The sequence below is a fragment of the Pleurodeles waltl genome, chromosome 9, assembly GCF_031143425.1.
Source record: "Pleurodeles waltl isolate 20211129_DDA chromosome 9, aPleWal1.hap1.20221129, whole genome shotgun sequence".
NCBI lineage: Eukaryota > Metazoa > Chordata > Amphibia > Caudata > Salamandridae > Pleurodeles > Pleurodeles waltl.
Genome location: NC_090448.1, coordinates 27,875,351 through 27,898,815, shown reverse-complemented (window position 1 = coordinate 27,898,815; position 23,465 = coordinate 27,875,351). Strand labels below are relative to the sequence as shown.

Genomic DNA, 23,465 nt, shown 5'->3' with positions numbered 1-23,465 from the left:
TGTTTTGACCTCTAACCTAGACTCCCTAAATATCCTTCCTTTAGAGGGCCATACGGCTCCTATAACTCGCTCTGGATCATCCCTGTAAGAGTGCTGCCATCTCACCTTACTCCTTAAAATGTCTTCTCAGCACAAGGCTCACAGTCAAACACCAGTAGAATCACACAACCTTATGTTATTAGAACAACCTGACCTTTGCTGACTGGTAGAGCCTATCTCAAACTTTGTCACTGTAGATTACTTCATATAAACCAAAGATATACAAATTGCTAGAGGATTGGTAGATGATTGCTACGTTTCTATGTGAGTATTTGATGCCCTCACCTCTAACACAAATGCTAAATCTAGAGTGCTGTAGCATATGGGCCCCAGGTATAATAATGTGAGACTCAAACAGCCAAATGCAGAATAGAGTCCATATAGAGAAAACAAAGCCTGCTGAAAAAAAACTGCAGTAGCTAAGACAACTTGTCAAACTATAGGCCCTTGTAAATTATTTGTTTCAGCCACAGTCTCCTAGCATTGCTACTCAAAGGTGCTTACATCGTTCCAGCTATGTGATAATTCAAAGCTTTTCTCCAATAATGGTATTGAGACCACATAAAGAGGTCTGGCCACAATGCTAAATAGCCAGCACTTTGGTCCACTATGACCCAATCAACCTCAACACCTTCCCTTTAAAATTGACTTATTTTGACAAGATAGAGTCGATTCAAAGGTCACTCAAACCCAACTGATGATTGGTTGTCTAGTGGTTAGGTCATCAATTATGTAATTTATGATGGTGTCAGTGAAGTCATTAATTACATCAGTGATGTGGTGAGAAGTAAAAGTAGAACATGCTGGGGTACGGGTTATAGTTAGAGCAGCATACCATATCTGGCGAATGTCAGTGTTTTGGTGTTTTTTTTTTATTTTTAGGTTTTGCTTTGTTTTTTTTTGCAAGCATACAATTTGTTTGGGCAAATGTAACCATAACTTGTAAAAGCGCATTGTCAGGATTTTTAATTTGATGTAAGCACTGACCCAGAATATGCATACTGCTGCTCACAAACCATCACACAAGGCACTGTATGTGCTAAATGTTAATATTTGAGAAATTTCAATCATCCTTTTCTTATTGCAAGTAACGTAATTCAGTCATACAATTAAATTACTAAGCTGTATTCAACTGAAACAATTGAACTGTACAATGCCTCAAAAGACAGATTCTTCACATGCCATGGTAACTCATTACAACAGTAAAAAGGTCTCGGCGGGAAGAGCTCAAATCGCTCAAAAATGCATAATGGCCCAAAGCCAACTAGATGACCAAATGAGTTACCTTTTGTCAATACAATAAAGCAAATGAGGAAAGTTAAGTAAATCAAAAAAGGATGGTAAACATATACCAAAAACAAATATTTACTTACAAATATAAAATACAGGATCAATAAAATGTCTTAAATATTGACGTTAATGGCGGGTGGTGCCCTGCAAGTCTGTTTGTGAGCCACGGCATGCACATTCTTCACCCAGGAAACACCTACAACCATAGGTACATTTCTTTTAAAAAGGGCTAACTATACTAACTAAGACTATTTTCGAGGGTGTTCCTGGTGGAGGGCTATTACTGAATCCAGCATTTTAATTGATATAATAAGCTGTAAAAAAAAAAAAAAAAAAAAAAAAAAGCGAGCCATACACATCAGGCTATGAGCACAGGCATGGCTTATTGCCAGGCTCAGCATCAAGCCCCACCCTGCTTCCTTGGGTACCTCTGTAAAGGGCTCAGCTGTGCAGAGGTGGGTAAGATGCACAGGACATGGCCTTTAGCCAGGCCCTTGTACCACCTGGCCTCTATGTAGCAGGTTCTGCGCTCACAAACCGCACCGGCACACATGCTGAGGGACCTGCTGAGCACTTAGTTTGCCCACATGCAGCAGAATATGTAATTTGAAAGACAATAAATACATTAAACCCTGCTCTGGATTATTTTGTGAAGATTAATCAAAAGGTGCACAAATTATTTTGTTCCCCTTTAAATGTTCACGTAACACTCTGCTCCTTTAACCACATATTCACAATCAACCAGAATGTGAGTGTATCATTTGCAGTCTTCATAAATGTAGAAGTGATAAACTATGGGCCTAGAAGTAGGACTTGACTTTAGATTAGGACCACCAGTACTGTTCGGTCTGCCCATTCCCATGCTTGTTGTTACACCATCCATTTAGTCGACTGTTGAATTTATGGTCTTCTACTTTAGTTACTGTCCTATATGTCTTAAGACTTTACCTTATCAGGACGACCATCTGAGTCAACAGTCTCAGTATATGGCTTGTTCTGGATCCTGTTCAAATCTTCATGGAGACCATCCAGCAGGAAAGCCATGAACTCTTGGGCATCATGCTGGGCGTAGCCAGTGAACTGACTGGCTTTGCTAGCCACAATTGCCTATAGAAAAGGAAGCAGATTAAAAAGTCTGATTAAAGATCTGACATTCGCAAGTGAGTTACTTCTCTCACTAACATAAGCAAAATTACTACACACTGGTTTACGTAGTGCGATGATTTTATCATAATTCTGCAAAGAAAACATAAGCAGATCTTCTAAACACACTATTATAAAGCCGCAAGCTTTATATCTAGAAAAAAACTTCTTAATAATTAAAGTGAAAACTTATTTCTACTCTTGAACTGATGTTCACCCTTTCACCCACTGGGAGGTAGATGTCAAGTAGGAAGGATGCTGGACATGGGGGAGGAAGAAGAGACCAGAACCACACAAAAACATGCTCTTAAATACTGTCTAAAGAGCTCAGCATATTTTTGTCTTTCCTTTCTTTTTCTCAGAGCAGCAACCCAACGCAACCTGCGCCCACCAGTTGAATCAAGCTAATTCTGCAGTTGGGGGAAGAAGTGGAGGGTTTGGGAGCGGATGGGAGAGGGAGTAGATTTACACCCACACGCTTCTCGTATTTTGTTTTTTCCAGTTCTTCTACTAACCCTGCAGCCACGTCTACTTGGGTAGTATCCTCAAAATACGACTCCAGTCAGAGAAGTGCTCTACTCTTGACACTCACTAAAAATAAATATATTTTTCATGAACAGGTGCAGTAAACTAATTTGTCTTCTGTGCTGCTTACATTGACTATTACCACATCATGAATTTCTGCTGCTGTGCATTATTTTGGCACCTTATATGCTTGGGGCATTTTCCCCATAGTGTGTCAGTCATCTTAGGGGGTTGCAAGAAAATGACCATAATGAACTTCAAGTTTTTGCACCTTCAATCTTAACTGAGATGCCCAAGAACAATAAATTGGAGGCTCACCCCCTCTATATTTTTTCCCGACTATCGCTCCAGCCAGACAATATTTGCAGCTGTACTTTATTGAAAATGTATGAATATTTTCACCGTCTCATCATCACCAGTTTCCAAGGAGGCCAATATTCCAGGCATTCTCTTTGAAGGATTGCTCAAACTCTAAATCCTTGGTATGAGGCCCCAATACTGACTCCACAGTAATTATTGTGACTTCAATTGTGTTACTTCTAGATGCAGCGTGTAAAGGTACCAAAGAAGTATGGTCTGCATCACAAATTTGTCATCTGGTGACAAAGCTCTGCTTGGTATCGGATCACATCACCACAATGTAGAGAAAAGGCTCTCTACCTTCAGCTTCGATGGCTGGAAGGCATGATCAGTTCCTTTCCAGAGCGCTCGCAGCAGCACCGCAAACCCAATGGCCAGGCGCCCTCCAGTCCCCAAAGGGTTTCCATGATTGATTTCAGATTCAAATGCACAGTCTGCAAACAAAGAAGTCAGGTGTATTATAGATCAAAAGTCAGAAAATCAACATCACTATATGAGCGGGTAAAGGCAGAACACTCACCGTGAAAAAAATCCCGCAGCTCACGTGTGTTGGAAAGAGACTGAATGACGCTGTTCATGAAGCAAGTGTTGCCCAAGTTCACCAGTCCAGTGAAGCCTGGCACACAAACCTTCTTCTCCTCTTCCTCCACCATGTTCTCGCAGGCCAAAGGGCTGTGAGTCATAGGAGTCACCATGCATGTTGGCTTGGCCTACGAAACAAAACACAGAAGATTTGTTATTGTCTGGAAATGCGAGGACTGCATTAGAATGAGGAGAGACAGTAGGTTAAGTTTAAAGTAAAAAGACAACATTTTAATACAAGCAAATAAACGTGTCCTTGTTGTCAGGAAAGTAGCACAAGGCTGCTTTTATTTCAGGAGAATTAATGGCTCAGGCCTGGAGTTAAAGGGTTTGGCCTTCCTTTATGGTGACAAACAAACAGGCGGTAGTAAGCGAGTACGGCATAGGCAGCCCTGCTTCACAAGAGTAAATATCGCTAGTCTTGCTAGCACTTGGAGTGAGTTAAGCCAATTGAAACTGTTGGAAGCAGCACTATTAGAGGTAGGTAACTTATCATCGTCCAGCAAAAAATTCTCCCCAGATACTCAATCACATCCAAGGCTTCATTTACCTTGTGGCAGTAGGTTCAAACTGGCAAGAAAAATACTTAATATAAGCAATTGGTACTATCTATACCCTAAGGAACGACTACATATTTCAATCCACTGGTAATATTAATGCATGTTAAAACTACCATCTTACTTTATGGAAGTCAGCTATGTTGCCTACAAGAGCCAACAGCCTCAAGGACCACACTGTAGTTCTACTATCTGTAAAGCTTTACAAAGCGGAATCCGCCTTTCCACAGAAAAGGTGGGATCCATCAAACAGCATGTACAACGGGCAAAGCATGCACATTGGCAGAGAACCTGGTAGACATCATGTAGGCATGCCCACAAATGATCACAGTGGCACCACCTGCCCTACCAAGGCAATCCGTGCGGTATCCAAAACCATGTGCATAACATATTTAATGGCATCTTCTGGGCCAACAGGCCATCAATTCCTCCGGCACTGCTGGCAAAATCTTGCTAGCCATGTGCCACCGGGTAACAACCTAACAAGCAGACTTCACTGACAGAACGCAATGCCTGACTGGCAAAGAAAATATCTGCTTATCAAACTAGTCAAACCGCTTAGATGCCCTATCTGGAGGAGTGGATGGGGAATGAACATGGATTCACTACGGGTCGTGGCTTGCACAATAAGGCTTTTTGGAGCGGCATCCATGATAAGAAAATCTGGGTCACTAGGCACTGATCTAGTGTTTCTGATCACCTGTTGTAGGAGACCAGGCATTTTGCAGGTTGTCCCCCCACGTTTTGCCCCCATTTAGACTATTGGTTCCTGGTTTGTGACTCTGGTAGTGAACTGGGTCCCTGCTAATCGGGGGCTGGTGCTGTTTCCCTAAAACAAGGTAACGGGCTAAATGTAACCCAACTGGCAAGGACTTTAACACCTCCTTAAGTCCCTAGAAAATGGTACCACTGGTACCTAGGGCATGGGTACTAAAGAGGGTTCCTAAAGGCCGCAGCATGTACTATGTCACATAAGGGACATGCAGACTGCCACTGCGGAATGCATGAAACGGTGCAAACCATTTTGAAAACATGATGTGACATCGCACACACCCACTACAGGCACTATATGCAAGTCACCCCCGACACCAGGCCTTAGAGTCCTAAGGCAGGGTGCATTATATTACCTGTGAGGGCACACCTGCATGAGCAGACGTACCCCTGTGATGTCTAGGTCTATTGCTAGACACTGCAAGTAATCAAGCAGCCATTTTAAGAACGTACTTGGTACAGGTCATTATGAGTTACCCAGCTATATATCATGGCTGCACTGAACTTAATGGTGTTTGATATCAAACACCTCGTCTTAATAAATCCATACTAATGCCAGTATCGGATTTAATATGACAAGCACTTAGATGGCACCCTAGAGATGTCCCCTGAAAGCCTATGAGCCATTAAGTGTGCTGGCTGACTGCTATCAGCCAGCCTGCCACCAAAGATGAGTTTGACCCCTGCAGGTGAGAGCCTGCGTTCTCAAAGGCCAGGTACAATGCCTGCTCCGGAGGAAGTTAATCACACCTCCTCCAACAGGATGGCTATTTAATTTAGCATATCAGAGCCAGAGTTTTCAAAGCCTCTGCCAGCCTTGATATGCGAGCCTGGCTTCCCAACAGACCTTAAGCACCATCCCCCTGAGGTCTCTATCAGATATTAGGTATTCAGGAGGTGTGTTGCACTTCTAGGCTAGTCACACCCCTGAGTTGGGCTACCTGAAATGCACAGCCAAGGAAGGGTTTCACCATCTTGTTTTAGGTGAAACTAGGAACTCTGGGTCAGAAAAATGCCCACACTCCACAGAAAGTGGTCATATAGGGGTGTAGTCACCCCAGGGGTAGGTAGCCCATTGTCTACTACCCTACACCCCCCTGAAATGCCCCGAAATTCAGGATTTATGGGGCTCCCTGACACAAGGGCTTCAGATTTGTCTACTGGGTACCGAAGGAAGGGCAAAGAAGAACCAAAGTTGTGAGAACAAAGTTCCTGCACCAAAAGTGGCACCAAACACTGCCTGGCTGCTTGCACTGCGAAATTCACAAAGACTGACTCGTCCTGAGCCCTGAAGCAGAACAGCATCCCTAAACCCTTGGAGGCCAGTTACATCCTTCAACAACGAGGAGCATCTCCATTGTGGTGCAAGGGCCACCCCCCTGCATCTGCAGGCACCACCTGCACCAACCCTCAGTACTCTGTCTTGCTGGCCATCGGGCCCACTGAGGAAGCCACTTGCCAGGAGGAGTTTGTCGTTGGTCCAGGATGTCGGCCCCATTGCTTCACCAAGTCATGAGATGCTGAGCCCTCGAGGAGCCTCTCAGCACCAATACCCTGGGTCCCGGAACCTTTGCAACTACCAAGGTTTGTTGTATGTCCAGTCGAGACACCATCAACATCCACCTACCATCGAGGGACGTTAGGATCAACGAGGTCATCATCAAGAGGGGCCCTACCGGCCTGTTTTCTCTCCATCTCCAGGTCACAAAAACCAAGTGAGAGCCTCTAACAGCGGTGACCTGCCAGATGAAACACCTCTGCGCCCGAATCAGACTGTTTCCCTGTGCACCAGAGATCCTCAAGAGCAAAGCTCCCCATTGTCCCGAAGTCCTCCCTTACAGCCTTTCTTTTACAGGTACCCCACCCTTGACTAATGTGTAGCGCTCGAGGCTACCAATGCGACCAGCACCTCTGCACCTGGACTCATCAAGGCAGGTAAAACCAAACTGCTGGTGATTTCTTCGACTTTGGCCCCTAAGCACCTTAACTCCCAAAAGGCACCCCCCAGAAACACTGGCAAATATCAGTATGCAGTGTATGTTTCTCTCATAAGATAACATTACCACGTTTGAGGCTCACACCTTAAAACTGGTATTCAACTGTATTTATCCATTTCTTTAAAAAAAAAAATCTATAACATCTAACATACTTACCCTATATCGATGATCTTGGTGTCTAAATATGTACAAATATCTGTTATTTTTAGAAATTGGTCTCAGATTCCTTTCTTGAGTGCGTGTCTCATTTACTGACTGTATGTACAACACATGCTCAACACTCCCCTCTGATGAGCCTAAGCTGCTCGACCACTTGGGATTATTAAAGAAAGCCCCTGTAAACCAATAAGTGTGGTCTGGACTTTGTACAAAAAAGCCAGCTTCCTCCAGCTGTGTTTTCACAGGCTGGCAGGAACATGGTTTTAAGTAGGTAGCTATCAGACTATCTTTGTATGAGCAACATTGAAAGGAAACAAGGGTTTAGATGCTGCTGGCACAGGCTGCAGGAATTCCATCAAAGCTTTTGTTTCAGTCTTTAAGGTGGAGAACTGCAGCTCTAGAACCATCTTACCCACCACTGCAAAGAAGGCACTTTTCTCTGTTGATGGTCCGTGTGGCGCATTAAGCTCTAGTGCGATGAATCTGTTGAGCCCGTTTTGTAAATCAAGGTATAAGGCACTATCAGAGTAATGAGAGGCAGCAATGGGACTAACGAGGATGGTGGGGCAGGAGTGGAAGTCTTGACCTGAGTCTGTATAGGGCTGACGGAGGGTCCCAAGGGAGCAGACGTCCTGGGGGAGGACCCAATGAATCTGCAATTAATAGTATCCTTCAAAGATGAGCACATTAGAAATGTCAACTCTAAGTTCAAGTAGCATTTGGAGCAAACATGATAGTCAGACCTTTGATAATAGGAACCACACAAAGGGCGATTCACAGCGAGAGGGTTAATAGAGTACACATGGAAAGACCAAAAGGATCAACAGATAACTCTTAACTACTCTTAGCTGTGCCCAATGCAAAGCCTTGTCAGGAAGAAAACTGAGCACAGATCCGAAATGTTGAGCAGCTATGTGCACCATCATCTCCCAGGCTACGGCAATGAAGATGAAATAGGCCTGGTCTGTCCTGACTTTGCTCAGAATGCGAAGCAGGAAGCAATGGAGTGAACATATACAAGAGACCTGAACTCCATCGCAGTTCTAATGCATCCCCAGTGACTTTCCTAGAGGAAACCCCAGTGTGCAGTAGATTTATGACACTGTGTTCTTGCCGATGACAAACAGATCTAACCAGGACATGCCCTGCAGATCGAAGATACCCCTTGCCACCTAGAAGTGGCGATGGCACTGGCAATCTGCCAGTAGATATCGGTTTGGTTTATTTGCTCTGGCATGAAGAGATCCTTAGATGATTGAATAACAAAGCCATCTCCAGGGACAGTATTGCAGACCCACTCTGCCTTGCTTGCTGAGGTACCACATGTCAGCTGTGCTGTCTGTGAGAATGTTCACCAGCCTCCAAGTAAACAGATGGTAGGAAGGCTTTGAGGGCCAAGCAGATTGCCCAAAGCTCCGAAAGGCTGATGTGGAGGTGGCTTCCTGCCGGAAACCAGAGGCCCCTGATGTCAATGTATTAATACATCTGTCACAACCGTGAAGACTTAATAGGGAAGGGAGTGTGGCCTGCCACAGGTAAGAATGGAGCTTAACTGCCACCACCGAAGACCTAAAGCCCTCTCCTCAGATATTTAAATGACGCCAGAGAGGCAAGAATTTGACGCTGGGCCCACTGAAACCTTAGACCTGACCCAAATCCCCTTAGCGCGAGTGTCTTCCCATGCGTCCCTTTGAACGTCCTTCCTAGCCACCCTCACCTCCAGTTCCCACCCACGTTCCCATTTAGGCGTACCTAGTCCTTGCCAGCTAAGCATGTGAATAACATCTAAACTGATGTGCTGGCTTTGCACCAGAGGCTGCCCGGTACCAGGACAGTTAAACTAAACGAAATAGGTTAAATTTGAAAAGCTCTAGTTATTTAAGTCTCTGCCTTGGCCCTCTTTGCAACAGCACAATAATATCTTCAGCTTAGCCACATCAATAATGTGTGTATGATCACCTACTTCATAGAACTTCTCTGAGATTTGCTTAAATTCCCAGTGGTGCCTGGAGATTTCATAAGAGACATTCAGAAAAATTATTGCAGAAAAAAGGTTGATGGATTTAAGCTGAATAGCCGTCCTGGAGAACTTTCTCTTGAGTTCTGAAGCCTGGGAAATAAACTGGTATGGTCCGGGGCCTTGTGCTGTCCTTCGGAAGGGTAAATGGAACTCTGAGTTATTGCAATAGTAAGGTAGATCTCAGAGTCAGTGAGAACATAGGTGGAAAAGAGTCCTTCAACTACATATGCAATTTCAGAGTTCTTTTTTAAAGTTCCTTTTGAGGTTCTCTTCTACACCAATGAATGTTAAGTTAGACCTGCCTGATGGCTTTTCCAATTCTTCTATTTTCGTGCTGACTGCACTAATGTCCTCCATAAACTGAGAAGCAGCTTATGAGTGGGCTCCCGGGGTGTGCATTACAGCTGTTACCCTTTCTTCAAGTCATCACGTTGATCATTTAAATCTTAAAGTCTTTTGTCTATAGGATCTAGGTTTAACTCAATTTTCCCTTCAATTTCAAACTGGGCAGCTTTTATCTCTTGTATGATTATGGTGAGTTTTTGCAGCAGAATGAAAACCATTAGTAGTGTTAGAGCAGAATCGTCTTGTGAATGTCCTAGAACAATGGTGTTAGTATCTATCTAATCTTGGACTCCCAGAGCTTCGGACAAACATGCAAGAGCGGTTTCTTTAACAACGTTTAGCTCACTTACTATACTTGTATTAACTCCGTATCTATTGGTCTTTCAGCCCTGAGATTCACCACTGTGGGAGGTGTATCAGAACAGTGCACATTAGTTGATGCACCCTGTCTGGGAGGAAGTCTGAATCGGAATATAGCAGAGGGTGAAAGCTCCTTTGTTTCTCTGCACAAGCTTATGAAGCAGGTATTTCTAAGCTGTAGTTGATGATATTACTGGTATGAGCTTCAATGCACCCTTCTTCTCTAAAAAGAACACGTTCCAGTGAGATAATACTTGTGTTCAAGCATCCTGCCCTTAAAGCAATTATAAGCTCAGACTCGGATCTTCCTTGGGCTATGAAAGATTGGAGAAGCCAGCCTTGACAGGTTTTGCAGCCGATGAGAGCTTTGTTGAAACTGCTGCTTGATGTGCAGAGGAGGTACAGAAGCTAAGGGACTAAAAGCCTGAATGGCATTTCGAGAGGGGAATCATCTTTGTTTTTAAAGAGAAACTGTCTTGGCCGTTTTAGCCTTTGTCATTGCTAGTTTTTCTTTTGTTTTTTTAAGCAGACCGGCTGCACCTGTAACATCCTGCTCATTCGCTGGGATCTAGCTGATCAAGTAGCTGAAATTGTAGTTTTGAATCAGACACCAATGTCATGCCACACGCTGCTTTGAGTTTTCTAAATGGACAAAGCTTAATTCGGTACATTCTGTAAATAAGTGTTTGTCTGCACGACTATTGGTATTATAATTATTCACCAGGAGCCTGTGACCTACTTTTTAACCAGCAGACAAGTGATGGCTCCTGCCGAAAAGAAGTCCCCTCCCTCTCTTCTTTTCTCCTTACTGACTCTTCTCTCTCCCTTACCTCGAGATGAAGCTGCCCACTGCTAACCAGCCAATTAGCCAGGCTGAGCCAGCCTGACCCTCTTTACCTAAACCTGACCTGCTCCCCTGCCCCCAGAGGAGTCCGACAGGAAGAAAACAAGGCTGGCATCCCACTGGCTGGAGCGAATTTCTATAGTGTTTGTGGCTGCAGCGGGTGCACATGCGCAGCAAAAAGTCCCTTGGAGAGAAATAACCCCAAGGGAAAAGATACAGGCAGTGGCCAATGCCCACTTGCACCACGCAGACTTTCAGCGTCTGAATGCATTGTCAATTCCCATTCCGGAAAGAAGGCGGCTGCCTTTGTGGCGGATGCAGTCAATTTAATTTCATTTCATTTTTGTCTTGTCTTCTCTTCCATATACAGCGGGAAGAATCCAGTAGCTACCTACGGCTCCTAAGAGATCGCCGAAGGAGAAATACAACCTTGGTGCCGGCAGGTACAGCTCCAGGTCGCCATGACTAGATCAGACACAAAGCTTGTCAGCACCAACCGTGGTCACCACCATCCAGTAGATTTCAGCATCTTCTTATATAATAAAAATGAAAACAGGCACACAAATCACAGCAACTCCCTCAGATGAAGAGCTGATAAAATGTGCCCCAGGGTCACAACTCTGCAAGGTCAACCGAGAAGAAAGACAAACAAGTGTTTGCAAATGTCTACTATGCTATCCTCATCCAACGCACAGACCCTGGAGTAAACACCCCAGGCTTCAAGTATGATCTTCAGATGTAACTGCTGGGCACCTCTAACAGGAACTTTCAAAGGTCTTGGTTGGTGTAAGGTAGAGGTGCCCAAGCTGTAGGGTTTGAGAGCCAAACTATCAAAGTGGGGAAACAGAAGAGATGGCTCATGGATTCTAAGTAACTGCTTTGTAGGCAGGATGTGGGCAGGAGAAAATGCTGCAACCTATCAGGTTCTCCAAAACCCTAACAAAGGGCCCTGCCCGCTCATTTATTTTGTGTTGGGATACTTTGTCGCCCATCATGTTGGTTGTTCTAGCTTAATAATTTCAGAGTTTTGCAGTGTCAAATCACTGAAAAGATGTAGCCCCCTTCTTGGAAAGGCCTAGATGCATACTCTAGAAATAAAGGCCCAATCCAGTCTGCTGCTCTACTTAATAAAGATAGAGAATATGTTTGCATGGCATTGAAGAAGGTATCTTTGCGGGTTTTCAAAAGAAGTCCAACATCTTGGCTCTTTATCAAAGTCTTAATGTTAGTAAATTAAATGTATGAAGGATTGCAACCACAACAACAAAGGGGCTGGAAGTTTCACGTAAATGTTTTTGCTGACCTCAAGGAAAAAGATAAATTTCTCCATGCCTCTGTGATCCCTGTCATTAAATCCCTTGAAGGGGTATGCTGTCCCAATTCCTGGCCTAATCCAGGCAATGCAATGAGCCAGTCTGTGGGAAGTAGAACACGAGGCACCAGTCTAGGACCAGCAGAAACTGAGGTTAGACAAAAGTTGCAGGATGATCTCTCGCCCAGGAAGTGCATGTCCCTTTTGTTGTAGACTGTCCTGCAGATGCCCCATCTCTATAATAACCAAACTTTACTGGAACAGGCTTGCATCTTTTGCATTAAGAGTCTGACACAACACTGTCTACTGAGGCCACTAGTATGTGTCCTCATTCTGTGAGGGACAAAATATTCGACTTCAGGGTCCAGATTTGGTCACTCTAACTGGAATACATTATAACCAGTTGAGCTATCAGGTCTGGAGTGAAAAGGGGGAAGAGGTGTCCATAACTCAAGCGTAAACCTGCCAGAGTACTCCTGTTGCACTGAACATAAAGCCAGGGGGGAAGCTGATCGGCTGGTAAACAAAACAAAATTAAAGGAAACTTCAGCACCACCAAGAAGGAAAATGTCACTTACCCAGTGTACATCTTTTCGTGGCATTAGTCGCTGCAGATTCACATGCTGTGCATAGTCCGCCGTCTGTTGTTGGGCTCGGAGTGTTACAAGTTGTTTTTCTTCGAAGAAGTCTTTTCGAGTCACGAGACCGAGGGACTCCTCCCACTTTGGTTCCATTGCGCATGGGCGTCGACTATCTTAGATTGTTTTCCCCGCAGAGGGTGAGGTAGGAGTTGTGTATGCTAGTAATAGTGCCCATGCAATGGAATGAATACGTATCTACCAAATGAAGGTTAAAGTAATATATTTACAAATGTACAAATGTTGAAGATATACTTCCAAACGGCTACAGGCTCCCGGGGAGGCGGGTGGGCGCATGTGAATCTGCAGCGACTAATGCCATGAACAGATGTACACTGGGTAAGTGACATTTTCCGTTCGGTGGCATGTGTAGCTGCAGATACACATGCTGTGCATAGACTAGTAAGCAGTTATCTCCCCAAAAGCGGTGGTTCAGCCTGTAGGAGTGGAAGTAGTTTGAAATAAAGTTCTTAGTACGGCTTGCCCTACTGTGGCTTGTTGTGCAGATAACACATCTACACAGTAGTGTTTAGTAAATGTATGAGGCGTAGACCATGTTGCTGCCTTACATATTTCGTTCATTGGAATATTTCCTAGAAAGGCCATAGTAGCACCTTTCTTTCTGGTTGAGTGTGCCTTTGGTGTAATAGGCAGCTCTCTCTTTGCTTTAAGATAGCAGGTTTGGATGCACCTAACTATCCATCTGGCAATACCTTGTTTTGAAATTGGATTTCCTGTATAGGGTTTTTGAAAGGCAATAAATAGTTGTTTTGTCTTTCTAATTACTTTTGTTCTGTCAATGTAGTACATTAGTGCTCTTTTGATGTCTAATTTATGTAGTGCTCTTTCAGCTATTGAATCTGGCTGTGGGAAGAACACTGGTAATTCTACTGTTTGATTTAAGTGGAACGGTGAGATAACCTTTGGTAAGAATTTTGGATTTGTTCTTAGAACTACTTTATTCTTGTGTATTTGAATAAATGGTTCTTGTATGGTAAACGCCTGTATTTCACTTACTCTTCTTAAAGATGTGATGGCAATGAGAAATGCAACTTTCCACGTAAAATATTGCATTTCACAAGAATGCATGGGTTCGAAAGGTGGACCCATGAGCCTTGTTAAGACAATGTTGAGGTTCCATGAAGGAACAGGTGATGTCCTTGGTGGTATAATTCTCTTTAGGCCTTCCATAAACGCTTTAATGACAGGTATTCTAAACAGGGAAGTTGAATGAGTAATCTGCAGGTAAGCAGATATTGCGGCGAGATGTATCTTTATGGAAGAGAAAGCTAGATTGGATTTTTGCAAATGTAGTAAATATCCTACTACATCTTTTGGAGACGCATGCAATGGATGAATTTGATCTTTATGGCAGTAATAAACAAATCTTTTCCATTTACTTGCATAGCAGTGTCTATTGGAAGGTTTTCTAGCTTGTTTTATGACCTCCATACATTCTTGTGTGAGGTCTAAGTGTCCAAATTCTAGGATTTCAGGAGCCAAATTGCTAGATTCAGCGATGCTGGGTTTGGATGCCTGATCTGTTGTTTGTGTTGTGTTAACAGATCTGGTCTGTTGGGTAGTTTGACATGAGGTACTACTGACAGGTCTAGTAGTGTCGTATACCAAGGTTGTCTTGCCCATGTTGGTGCTATTAGTATGAGTTTGTTTTGACTCAATTTGTTTACTAGATATGGAAGGAGAGGGAGAGGGGGGAAAAGCGTACGCAAATATCCCTGACCAATTCATCCATAGAGCATTGCCTTGGGAGTACCTGTGTGGGTACCTGGATGCGAAGTTTTGGCATTTTGCGTTTTCTTTTGTTGCAAATAGATCTATTTGAGGTGTTCCCCAAATTTGAAAGTAAGTGTTCAGTATTTGGGGGTGAATTTCCCATTCGTGGATTTGTTGGTGATCCCGAGAGAGATTGTCTGCTAGTTGGTTCTGGATCCCTGGAATAAATTGTGCTATTAGGCGAATATGGTTGTGAATTGCCCAATGCCATATTTTTTGTGTTAGGAGACACAACTGTGTCGAGTGTGTCCCCCCCTGTTTGTTTAAATAATACATTGTCGTCATGTTGTCTGTTTTGACAAGAATGTATTTGTGGGTTATCATGGGTTGGAATGCTTTCAACGCTAGAAATACTGCTAACAGTTCTAAGTGATTTATGTGAAACTTTCTTTGATGTATGTCCCATTGTCCTTGGATGCTGTGTTGATTGAGGTGTGCTCCCCACCCTGTCATGGAAGCATCTGTTGTTATAACGTATGTTGGCACTGGGTCTTGGAAAGGCCGCCCTTTGTTTAAATTTGTACTGTTCCACCATAAAAGCGAGATGTATGTTTGGCGGTCTGTCAACACCAGATCTAGAAGTTGACCCTGTGCCTGTGACCATTGTGATGCTAGGCACTGTTGTAAGGGCCGCATGTGCAACCTTGCGTATGGGACAATGGCTATGCATGAAGACATCATGCCTAGGAGTTTTAATACTATTTTTTGCTTGTATCTTTTGTGTTGGATACATGGCCTGTATTAACTTGTGAAATGTTTGAACCCTTTGTGGACTTGGAGTGGCTATCCCTTTTGTTGTGTTGATTGTCGCTCCTAAGTATTGCTGTGTTTGACACGGCAAAAGGTGTGACTTTGCATAGTTGATGGAGAAACCCAGCTTGTGAAGGATTTGTATAACATAATTTGTGTGATGTGAACACTTTGTTAGCGTGTTGGTCTTGATTAACCAATCGTCTAAGTAAGGGAACACGTGTATTTGCTGCCTTCTGATATGTGCAGCTACTACTGCTAGGCATTTTGTAAAGACTCTTGGCGCAGTTGTTATTCCGAATGGCAACACTTTGAATTGGTAATGTATTCCCTTGAATACGAACCTTAGGTATTTCCTGTGTGAAGGATGTATCGGTATATGGAAATACGCATCTTTTAGATCTAATGTTGTCATGTAGTCTTGCTGTTTGAGCAGTGGGATTACGTCTTGTAATGTGACCATGTGTAAGTGGTCTGATTTGATGTAGGTGTTTAGTGTTCTGAGATCTAGTATTGGTCTTAGAGTTTTGTCTTTTTTTGGTATTAGAAAGTACAGTGAGTAAACTCCTGTGTTCTTTTGTTGACGTGGTACTAGTTCTATTGCGTCCTTTTGCAGTAATGCTTGAACTTCTAGTCCTAGAAGGTCTATATGCTGTTTTGACATATTGTGTGTTTTCGGTGGGACGTTTGGAGGGAGTTGGAGAAATTCTATGCAATAACCATGTTGGATAATTGCTAAGACCCAAGTGTCTGTTGTTATTTCCTCCCAAGATTTGTAGAACTGGCTTAGTCTTCCCCCCACTGGTGTCGTGTGAAGGGGTTGTGTGACTTGTGAGTCACTGTTTATTTTGAGGGGTTTTGGGACCTTGAAATTTTCCCCGGTTTCTTGGGAATTGGCCCCCTCTGTATTGTCCCCGAAAACCTCCCCTTTGATATTGTCCCTGGTAGGTAGGTGGTCTTGTTTGTGAGGTGCTGGTTTCTGTGGGTTGACCTCGAAACCCTCCCCTAAAAGTTGTTTTACGAAATGTGCCAAATGTGCCTCTGCCCTGCGGGGAGTAGAGTGCGCCCATGGCTTTGGCTGTATCGGTGTCCTTTTTTAATTTTTCAATTGCAGTGTCGACCCCCGGGCCAAACAATTGCTGTTCATTAAACGGCATATTGAGCACAGCCTGTTGTATTTCGGGTTTGAACCCAGATGTGCGCAGCCATGCGTGCCTCCTTATCGTGACTGCAGTATTTATTGTCCTTGCAGCCGTATCCGCTGCATCCATGGAAGACCGTATCTGATTGTTCGAGATACTTTGTCCCTCTTCCACCACCTGTTGCGCTCGTTTTTGGAACTCTTTGGGGAGGTGTTCGATGAGATGTTGCATCTCATCCCAATGAGCCCTGTCGTATCTCGCCAGGAGTGCTTGCGAGTTGGCGATGCGCCACTGATTTGCCGCTTGTGCTGCAACCCTTTTTCCCGCTGCATCAAATTTGCGGCTCTCCTTGTCCGGAGGTGGTGCGTCGCCTGATGTATGCGAGTTGGCTCTTTTACGAGCTGCCCCCACAACTACTGAGTCTGGTGTCAGTTGTGATGTAATAAAAACAGGGTCTGTGGGCGGAGCCTTGTATTTTTTCTCCACCCTTGGAGTTATGGCTCTGCTTTTAACTGGCTCTTGAAATATTTGTTTCGAGTGCCTTAGCATTCCTGGAAGTATGGGAAGGCTTTGATAATGGCTATGGGTGGAGGACAGGGTGTTAAAGAGGAAGTCATCCTCAATAGGCTCCGAATGTAGCGAGACATTATGGAATTCGGCTGCCCTAGCTACCACCTGTGCATATGATGTACTGTCCTCAGGTGGTGACGGTTTAGTTGGGTACGACTCCGGGCTATTGTCCGATACTGGAGCGTCGTAGAGGTCCCATGCATACTGATCATCCTGGCTCATTGTAGCATGAGCTGGTGAGTGTGTTAATGGTGGAGTTTGTGCCGGTGATGCATGAGTTGATGGTGGTGGAGAGGGTGGTGGAGTTACCTTCTTTACCACCTTTGCTTGTGGTTGCTTGTCTCCTTGCTGGAAGTCAAGTTTCCTTTTCCTTTTGATTGGGGGAAGAGTGCTAATCTTCCCTGTATCCTTTTGAATAAAGATCCGCTTTTGCGTGTGATCTGGCTCAATTGTTTGTAATTCCTCCTCAAATCTGTGTTTTTTTAGTTGAGAGGACAGTCCCTGTTCCTCTGAGTAGGAACCAGTTTTCGGTTCGGTTGCCGGGTGTTTCGGCACCGAAACCGTGTCTCTGGATTTTTTCGGCTCCGACAAGATCTTTTTTCTTTTCGGCGTCGTGCCCTCTCGGTGCCGACCAACTTCGGTGCCGCTGTGTCGGTGCCGAATTTTTTCTGCGTCACTCTCTCGGTCCCGAGAGTGCTGCGTGCCTGTATCTCGACCGGAGTCGGATGACTTCGACAGCAGCTCGCCCTTTTTCGGTGCCGATGGACGGTCACCTACTTTCCGGGTTAAGCCATGGCCTGTTGGCGGTGGCGTCCCCTGGGCTTTGTCAGTCTTTTCGTGTGATTTTTGTTTCGACGTCTTACTCACGGTTGGTTGTTCTTCGACGTCGAATTCTTCGGAATCCGACTCGTGGATTGAGAAAGTTTCTTCTTCCTCCTCCTCGAACCGTTGTTGTCCTACCGGCGTGGACGCCATCTGCAACCTCCTGGCTCTTCGGTCTCTGAGCGTTTTTCTCGACCGAAACGCGCAACAGGCTTTGCACGTATCCTCCTTGTGCTCGGGGGACAGGCACAAGTTACAGACCAAATGTTGATCCGTATAAGGATATTTATTATGGCATTTAGGACAGAATCGGAACGGGGTCCGTTCCATCAGTCTCGATGTTGCACGCGGTCGGGCCGACTAGGCCCCGACGGATGATCGAAATTACCCCGAAGGGCTACCGGAGCTCTTCAAGATTCGGTGTTGATTTGTTCTAACTAACCCGATACCGAACGAAACAATACCGACAAATTTTTCCGAGATTCTGACTAACTTTCCGACCCGAAACACGGAGCGAAAAGGAACACGTCCGAACCAGACGGCGGAAAGAAAACAATCTAAGATGGAGTCGACGCCCATGCGCAATGGAACCAAAGTGGGAGGAGTCCCTCGGTCTCGTGACTCGAAAAGACTTCTTCGAAGAAAAACAACTTGTAACACTCCGAGCCCAACACCAGATGGCGGACTATGCACAGCATGTGTATCTGCAGCTACACATGCCACCGAACATAAAAATACTTAAATGAAAGCCAAAGAACACTCTGGCAAAGACATGCTTTGGGGTTTTCTCCCCAAAAGTGCCAATTCTTAGTGTGATTTGTGCTCGGAGGCAGGATGTTTTAGTACCTCACTGGAAGCCTTGCACATCAGAATAGCAGTCACCTTCTTGCACAGAGCCTCCGTTTTTGAGCAGAAAAAGGGGGTTTACATTTTTTTGTAAATATTTTTATATGGTGCACATGAATATGTGCAACTTCCTGAGACTGTTCTCTTATTTTAAACAGAAGGCCATAATGGAGAACCAATGCATCCAGTGTCTCGTGCCAGTGATACCCTCAATTACCAACTTCTGCCTCTGTTATATTAATAATAAAAAAAAACATTATTAGCACTTCCTAGAAATCACAGTCAAAAGCATCATACATCTGACTGTGAGCGTACCTGAAGGGACATACAATAGGTCAAAAGATTCAAACACTTACCGCAGTTACATGGGGCTCCTGCTTCCCTGAAACATGTTCTGGCGTCGCCCTGGCAGTCACGTTATCTAGCCCGCTGTCTTCTAGGTTTGCTTTTTCTATTTCTCCTTTTCGGACCTCGTCCTTGCTAGAAAGGGAATGCTGGTTACTTCCGGGTTGGGTCTTATCATGTTGAGTAGGACCGGTGGGCATGGCAACCTTCGCACCACCCACTGCACCTTAAAAAGGGGGAGAGATGAGCTTGTGTTTAGCACCATATCATACTGACCATTGTGGACGATGCTCATTTGATCAAAATAAAATTTGTAACACACCTACCAAAGCACAAAATGCTAACTAACCACACAGTGGAAAACTACAGCAAGCAAGAACTACTTCCACATTTTATGTTGCGTAGGGAATATTTCATGTTTCTTAAAATGAAGGGCTTAGAATTAAGCAGCCTACACTACTACAGGGCTAAGATGCAGTGGACCACAAAATAAAACAAAATAGCATACAACTGCTAATACGGGAGAAATATTATAAAACAATTTGTTTAAACATTTTCACATTATTAATTTCATAACAGTACCTACAGTATATCGGAAAAATCAATTGCCCACAACTTTGAAATATTCGGTAATTTAACAGTCAAGAAAACAACTATCCAACAAGCTGGAAAACGTAATGAAAAAAACACAAGCAAAAAGTTTAAAACCGCTTAGGACTGGGAAAACTCTAATTAATGAATTAAAAACAAAACAAGTAAATATGGCTGCACAGTAATGGTGGAGTAACATTATGGATAAACCTGAAGGTATTTGCCTATGTACTGCTTTATTTTGTTTGCATTGCACCGATTTACATAAAGGGACTGACAGCACGGGTATGAGTAATGAGAAGTCGCGGTGCAGACCTGGTGGTGGAGCGGCTTCCAAGCCGCCCCAGCGCAGACTCTGGCGTTTCTTCAAGGAGATGACGATGAGGGAGCCAGTGAAGCGATAGCTGCAGCGGTCTGGGTCAATAAGGTTCCTGGAATCATGACAAACGAGACAATAACTAAACCAGGAAGAAGCCCGGCATACATAAAGTCAAGAAGATTTTTTTTTATTTTTTTATAAAAGCTGAAAACAGATATTCCATATTTTATCAAGCCACAATCTCATATGTAAGCATTCGCTCTGCCAGTAGAGAAGACCGTCGCAGAATAATAAGTTACTTCACGCTGTCCGGGTTTACATCTGTTCTAATTACTACGTGTGGGAATGCGTTACGCGGGTAGCTGAAACCAGGAGCCGCGTCAGAACTAAAGTAAAGTGAGGTGAATATGGCACTCGCTCCACGCAGTGAGTGTCTTACCGTGGAGTCAGTGCACCTTCCACCAGCAAGCCTACTCAAGTTGTGTGGGATGGAAGAATATATCCAACTGCATGGGGATCAGTGCGTACTGGATGAGTGAATACTGTGTGAAGGATCATCTGACTAACCTCTGCGTCCACAGAACAGTGGAGAGATTGCAAGAAGCAAGTGGGGAGCACAAGTGGCTGCTTTACAGTTTTACTGATTATTACATTAGATTAAAACCACTAAACATGTACTGGTTCAGTGGAGCTGGCAGGTCCAACATTCAGATGGTAAGTCTGCGTGATGTTGCATTATCCTGTAATGACGTATCTAATGAATAACATACACCTGGTAACCTGAATGACAGAGGTACTGTCAACAGCTTAAAACCCAGGGTAATTGCTGGTGGGCTTTCCCTATGGAGAGAAAATTCAAAGTCCATGTACTATACACAATCTGATTTTTTTTATTTTTTTTTTTACTTTGCATCTCCAGCTACGACAGAAGACAAAGATATACCCTGCTGACTTAATTTGAACATTTCCATATACTCTGGGAATGAACGAGATGGACTTTGAGTACTACTTAGGGCTGTTAATCAAAATCCACTGCTCTTTCGACAAAGTATAGCTAAAAATGTATCTTCCGTTTGCGGGTTTCGTGTTACTAAGCGCTGTATTCAAAGCCCCCTAGCAGTAAGCTGCAGCCAAGGAGTGAACTGAATCACAATGCCGACATCTGATTAGCTTCTTGTAGGACAGAAAAAGATCCGCCTCTATACTGTTTGTGTACATCCCAAACACACACATGAAGGGCCCGAGAGCCCGTTTAACACTCAGACTTTGATCTGAGACATGTTTATGCCAAGGCGTTAGTCACCGCAATGAGGGGTTCATAGACGTGACCGGTCTACCAATGTAATTAAGGAGCCAAACAAAATACTGAGGAACTCCAATTAACATATAATGACAGAACAGACACACTCGTGACCTCTTTCATAACCGCCCTGTTTTTGACTTCTTGTTCACCATTTTCTCATTCCCAAACTCTCTCGAAATGAATAGATTAGGACGTGTTGTGACATGACGGCATGTAAAGGAGGCCACTGTCTCTAGAAATATTTAAAATAGCTATGCTAACAATAGGAACATGCTGTGGGTTTAAGTTAGTTCATAACAAGGTATTGCTTTAGGGTAGTTGGGGAGGGGGTTTGTCCCTAGTTGCACCGCGACAGGGACTTTCAGTTCGCAGAGTATAGGCAGGGAGTTGAGGGAGGGAGCGGTTTGTTTTGTCCCACTGATGATACATCAAACACCAGCTCAGCCACAAGTACACGAGGCGTCCACGCCGAGATCATGCCTCACACTGTCTCATGCATCACACATGTGAATGTTTGACCGAGACTCGGCCACATGCCTACCCTGGACTGAAAATCCTTTCCTGGAGTGTCAACGGCATGCTTCACAAACTCAAACGTGGAGCGGTGCCTATGGCAGGCCGCAGGTACCACCCTGCCCCTTCCTGGCCCGCAGGGGGCCTCACAGGTCTACCACTCTGATTTCCACCAAAGTTCAGGAGTTACAGGTATTTGTTTCCGACAGCAGGTCCCCTTGGTGGTGTCCAGTGTGTGGCATGACACCCTCTGCCACCATGTGGCCATCACGCACTCCCTATGGGGCTCCCCGTTCTCCCTGATCTGGGTTTACGCCCCTCCACTACTCAGGCAGGGAGGGCCTCCTTGGAGGCAGTGCTCACCAGAGAGTAGCTCAGAGCAGTCCTTGTGCAACGTCAAGAGGGCAAAGCGCCGGGACCTAACAGTTATTCAGAGGAATTCTGGCACCTGCTTTGGCCCCAGGTGGGTCTATTATTGGTAAAAACGTTCAATGAGGTCCTAATGAAAGGCGAATTACCTTGGGTTCTCAGAGCGGCAGAAACAGTGGTGATCCCGAAGCCGGGCCTCACTGGCACATGCTGCGAGGAATACAAATCAATAAATTCAGAGGTCAAAAAATGGGCTAGGAGGCTAGCTAACTGGCTTACAGGAGAGACTGCCCACCTTGTTCACCCGACCAGTCTCTATTTATGCCTTGTCGAGCCACACGGCACAATATACGCAGAGTTCAGCAGACCACAGAGCTGAGCGGATGATGGCCTGGTCAACAGGCCCTGCTTATGGGAGATTTTAAAAAGGCATCTGACTTGGTCGATTGGGCCTGTTTGCCCTTCTGGTTCACTTTGGCTTTGCACCTTAATTCATTAGTTCTGTGCGCGCCCTTTACACTAACCTTAGGGTGCTGGTACAAATCAGAGGAGGCATGTCAGACTGGTTCTCTATTGAAAGGAGCACTCGCCTGGGATGTCCCCTGTCCCCTTTGCTATTCGCCTTGACCACTGAACTTTTGGCAGCATGGGTGAGCGTTGATGCCCTGCTCTGTGGTTTACAATGGTCTCCAGAGGGAAGTAACAGGATCTGCCTTTAAGCAATGTTTTGCTCTTTTGGCTTGGCAGTGGCTCTAAATATTGGAATTGAGCTGCTGTAACGGAGCTGTGTGTGAGCGGGGTTCCAGTATAAGAAAGGAAGTGACCTTGATGAACTAGAAGTGAGGTGCACTGATGGAGCTGCGCCCGAGGTCCTAGTACTGGAACAGCAGAGTGTACTGACTGTAAGAATGGAGGTGCTCTGGCAGACAGTGTGTGTGGGGTTCTAGCAGGGCTAAGGGCTTGGAGTGTGTAAATAAAAGTTCACTGATGGCGGTGCGCCCGGGGTCCCAGTACTGGAAAAGCAGATTGTACTGACGAAGTCCTGAGTTGCTCTGGCAGATGGCGTGTGTGAGGTTAGGGCATGGTTGAGGGGCTGGGAGTTTGTGAACTGATGGAGCTGCACACAAGGTCCTAGTACTGGAACAGCAGTGTGTACTGA

The 23,465-nt window shown here is 44.7% G+C and overlaps 1 protein-coding gene across 4 annotated transcripts in view; it reads right to left on the bottom strand.

Annotated features, from left to right (window-relative positions):
* The window catches only part of USP19 (ubiquitin specific peptidase 19), a 458,230-nt gene that overhangs the window by 250,635 nt on the left and 184,130 nt on the right, over positions 1 to 23,465 (bottom strand). For 2 of the 4 annotated variants that reach the window (XM_069206188.1, XM_069206190.1), the window contains 5 exons: positions 20,118 to 20,233; positions 19,223 to 19,437; positions 3,878 to 4,067; positions 3,658 to 3,791; positions 2,278 to 2,436 (listed from right to left, as the gene is read on the bottom strand). In XM_069206188.1, the coding sequence (XP_069062289.1) occupies positions 2,278 to 2,436; positions 3,658 to 3,791; positions 3,878 to 4,067; positions 19,223 to 19,437; positions 20,118 to 20,233 (814 nt within the window). The remainder of the gene's footprint in view (positions 1 to 2,277; positions 2,437 to 3,657; positions 3,792 to 3,877; positions 4,068 to 19,222; positions 19,438 to 20,117; positions 20,234 to 23,465) is intronic. The other 2 variants (XM_069206191.1, XM_069206189.1) reach the window with 1 other exon arrangement.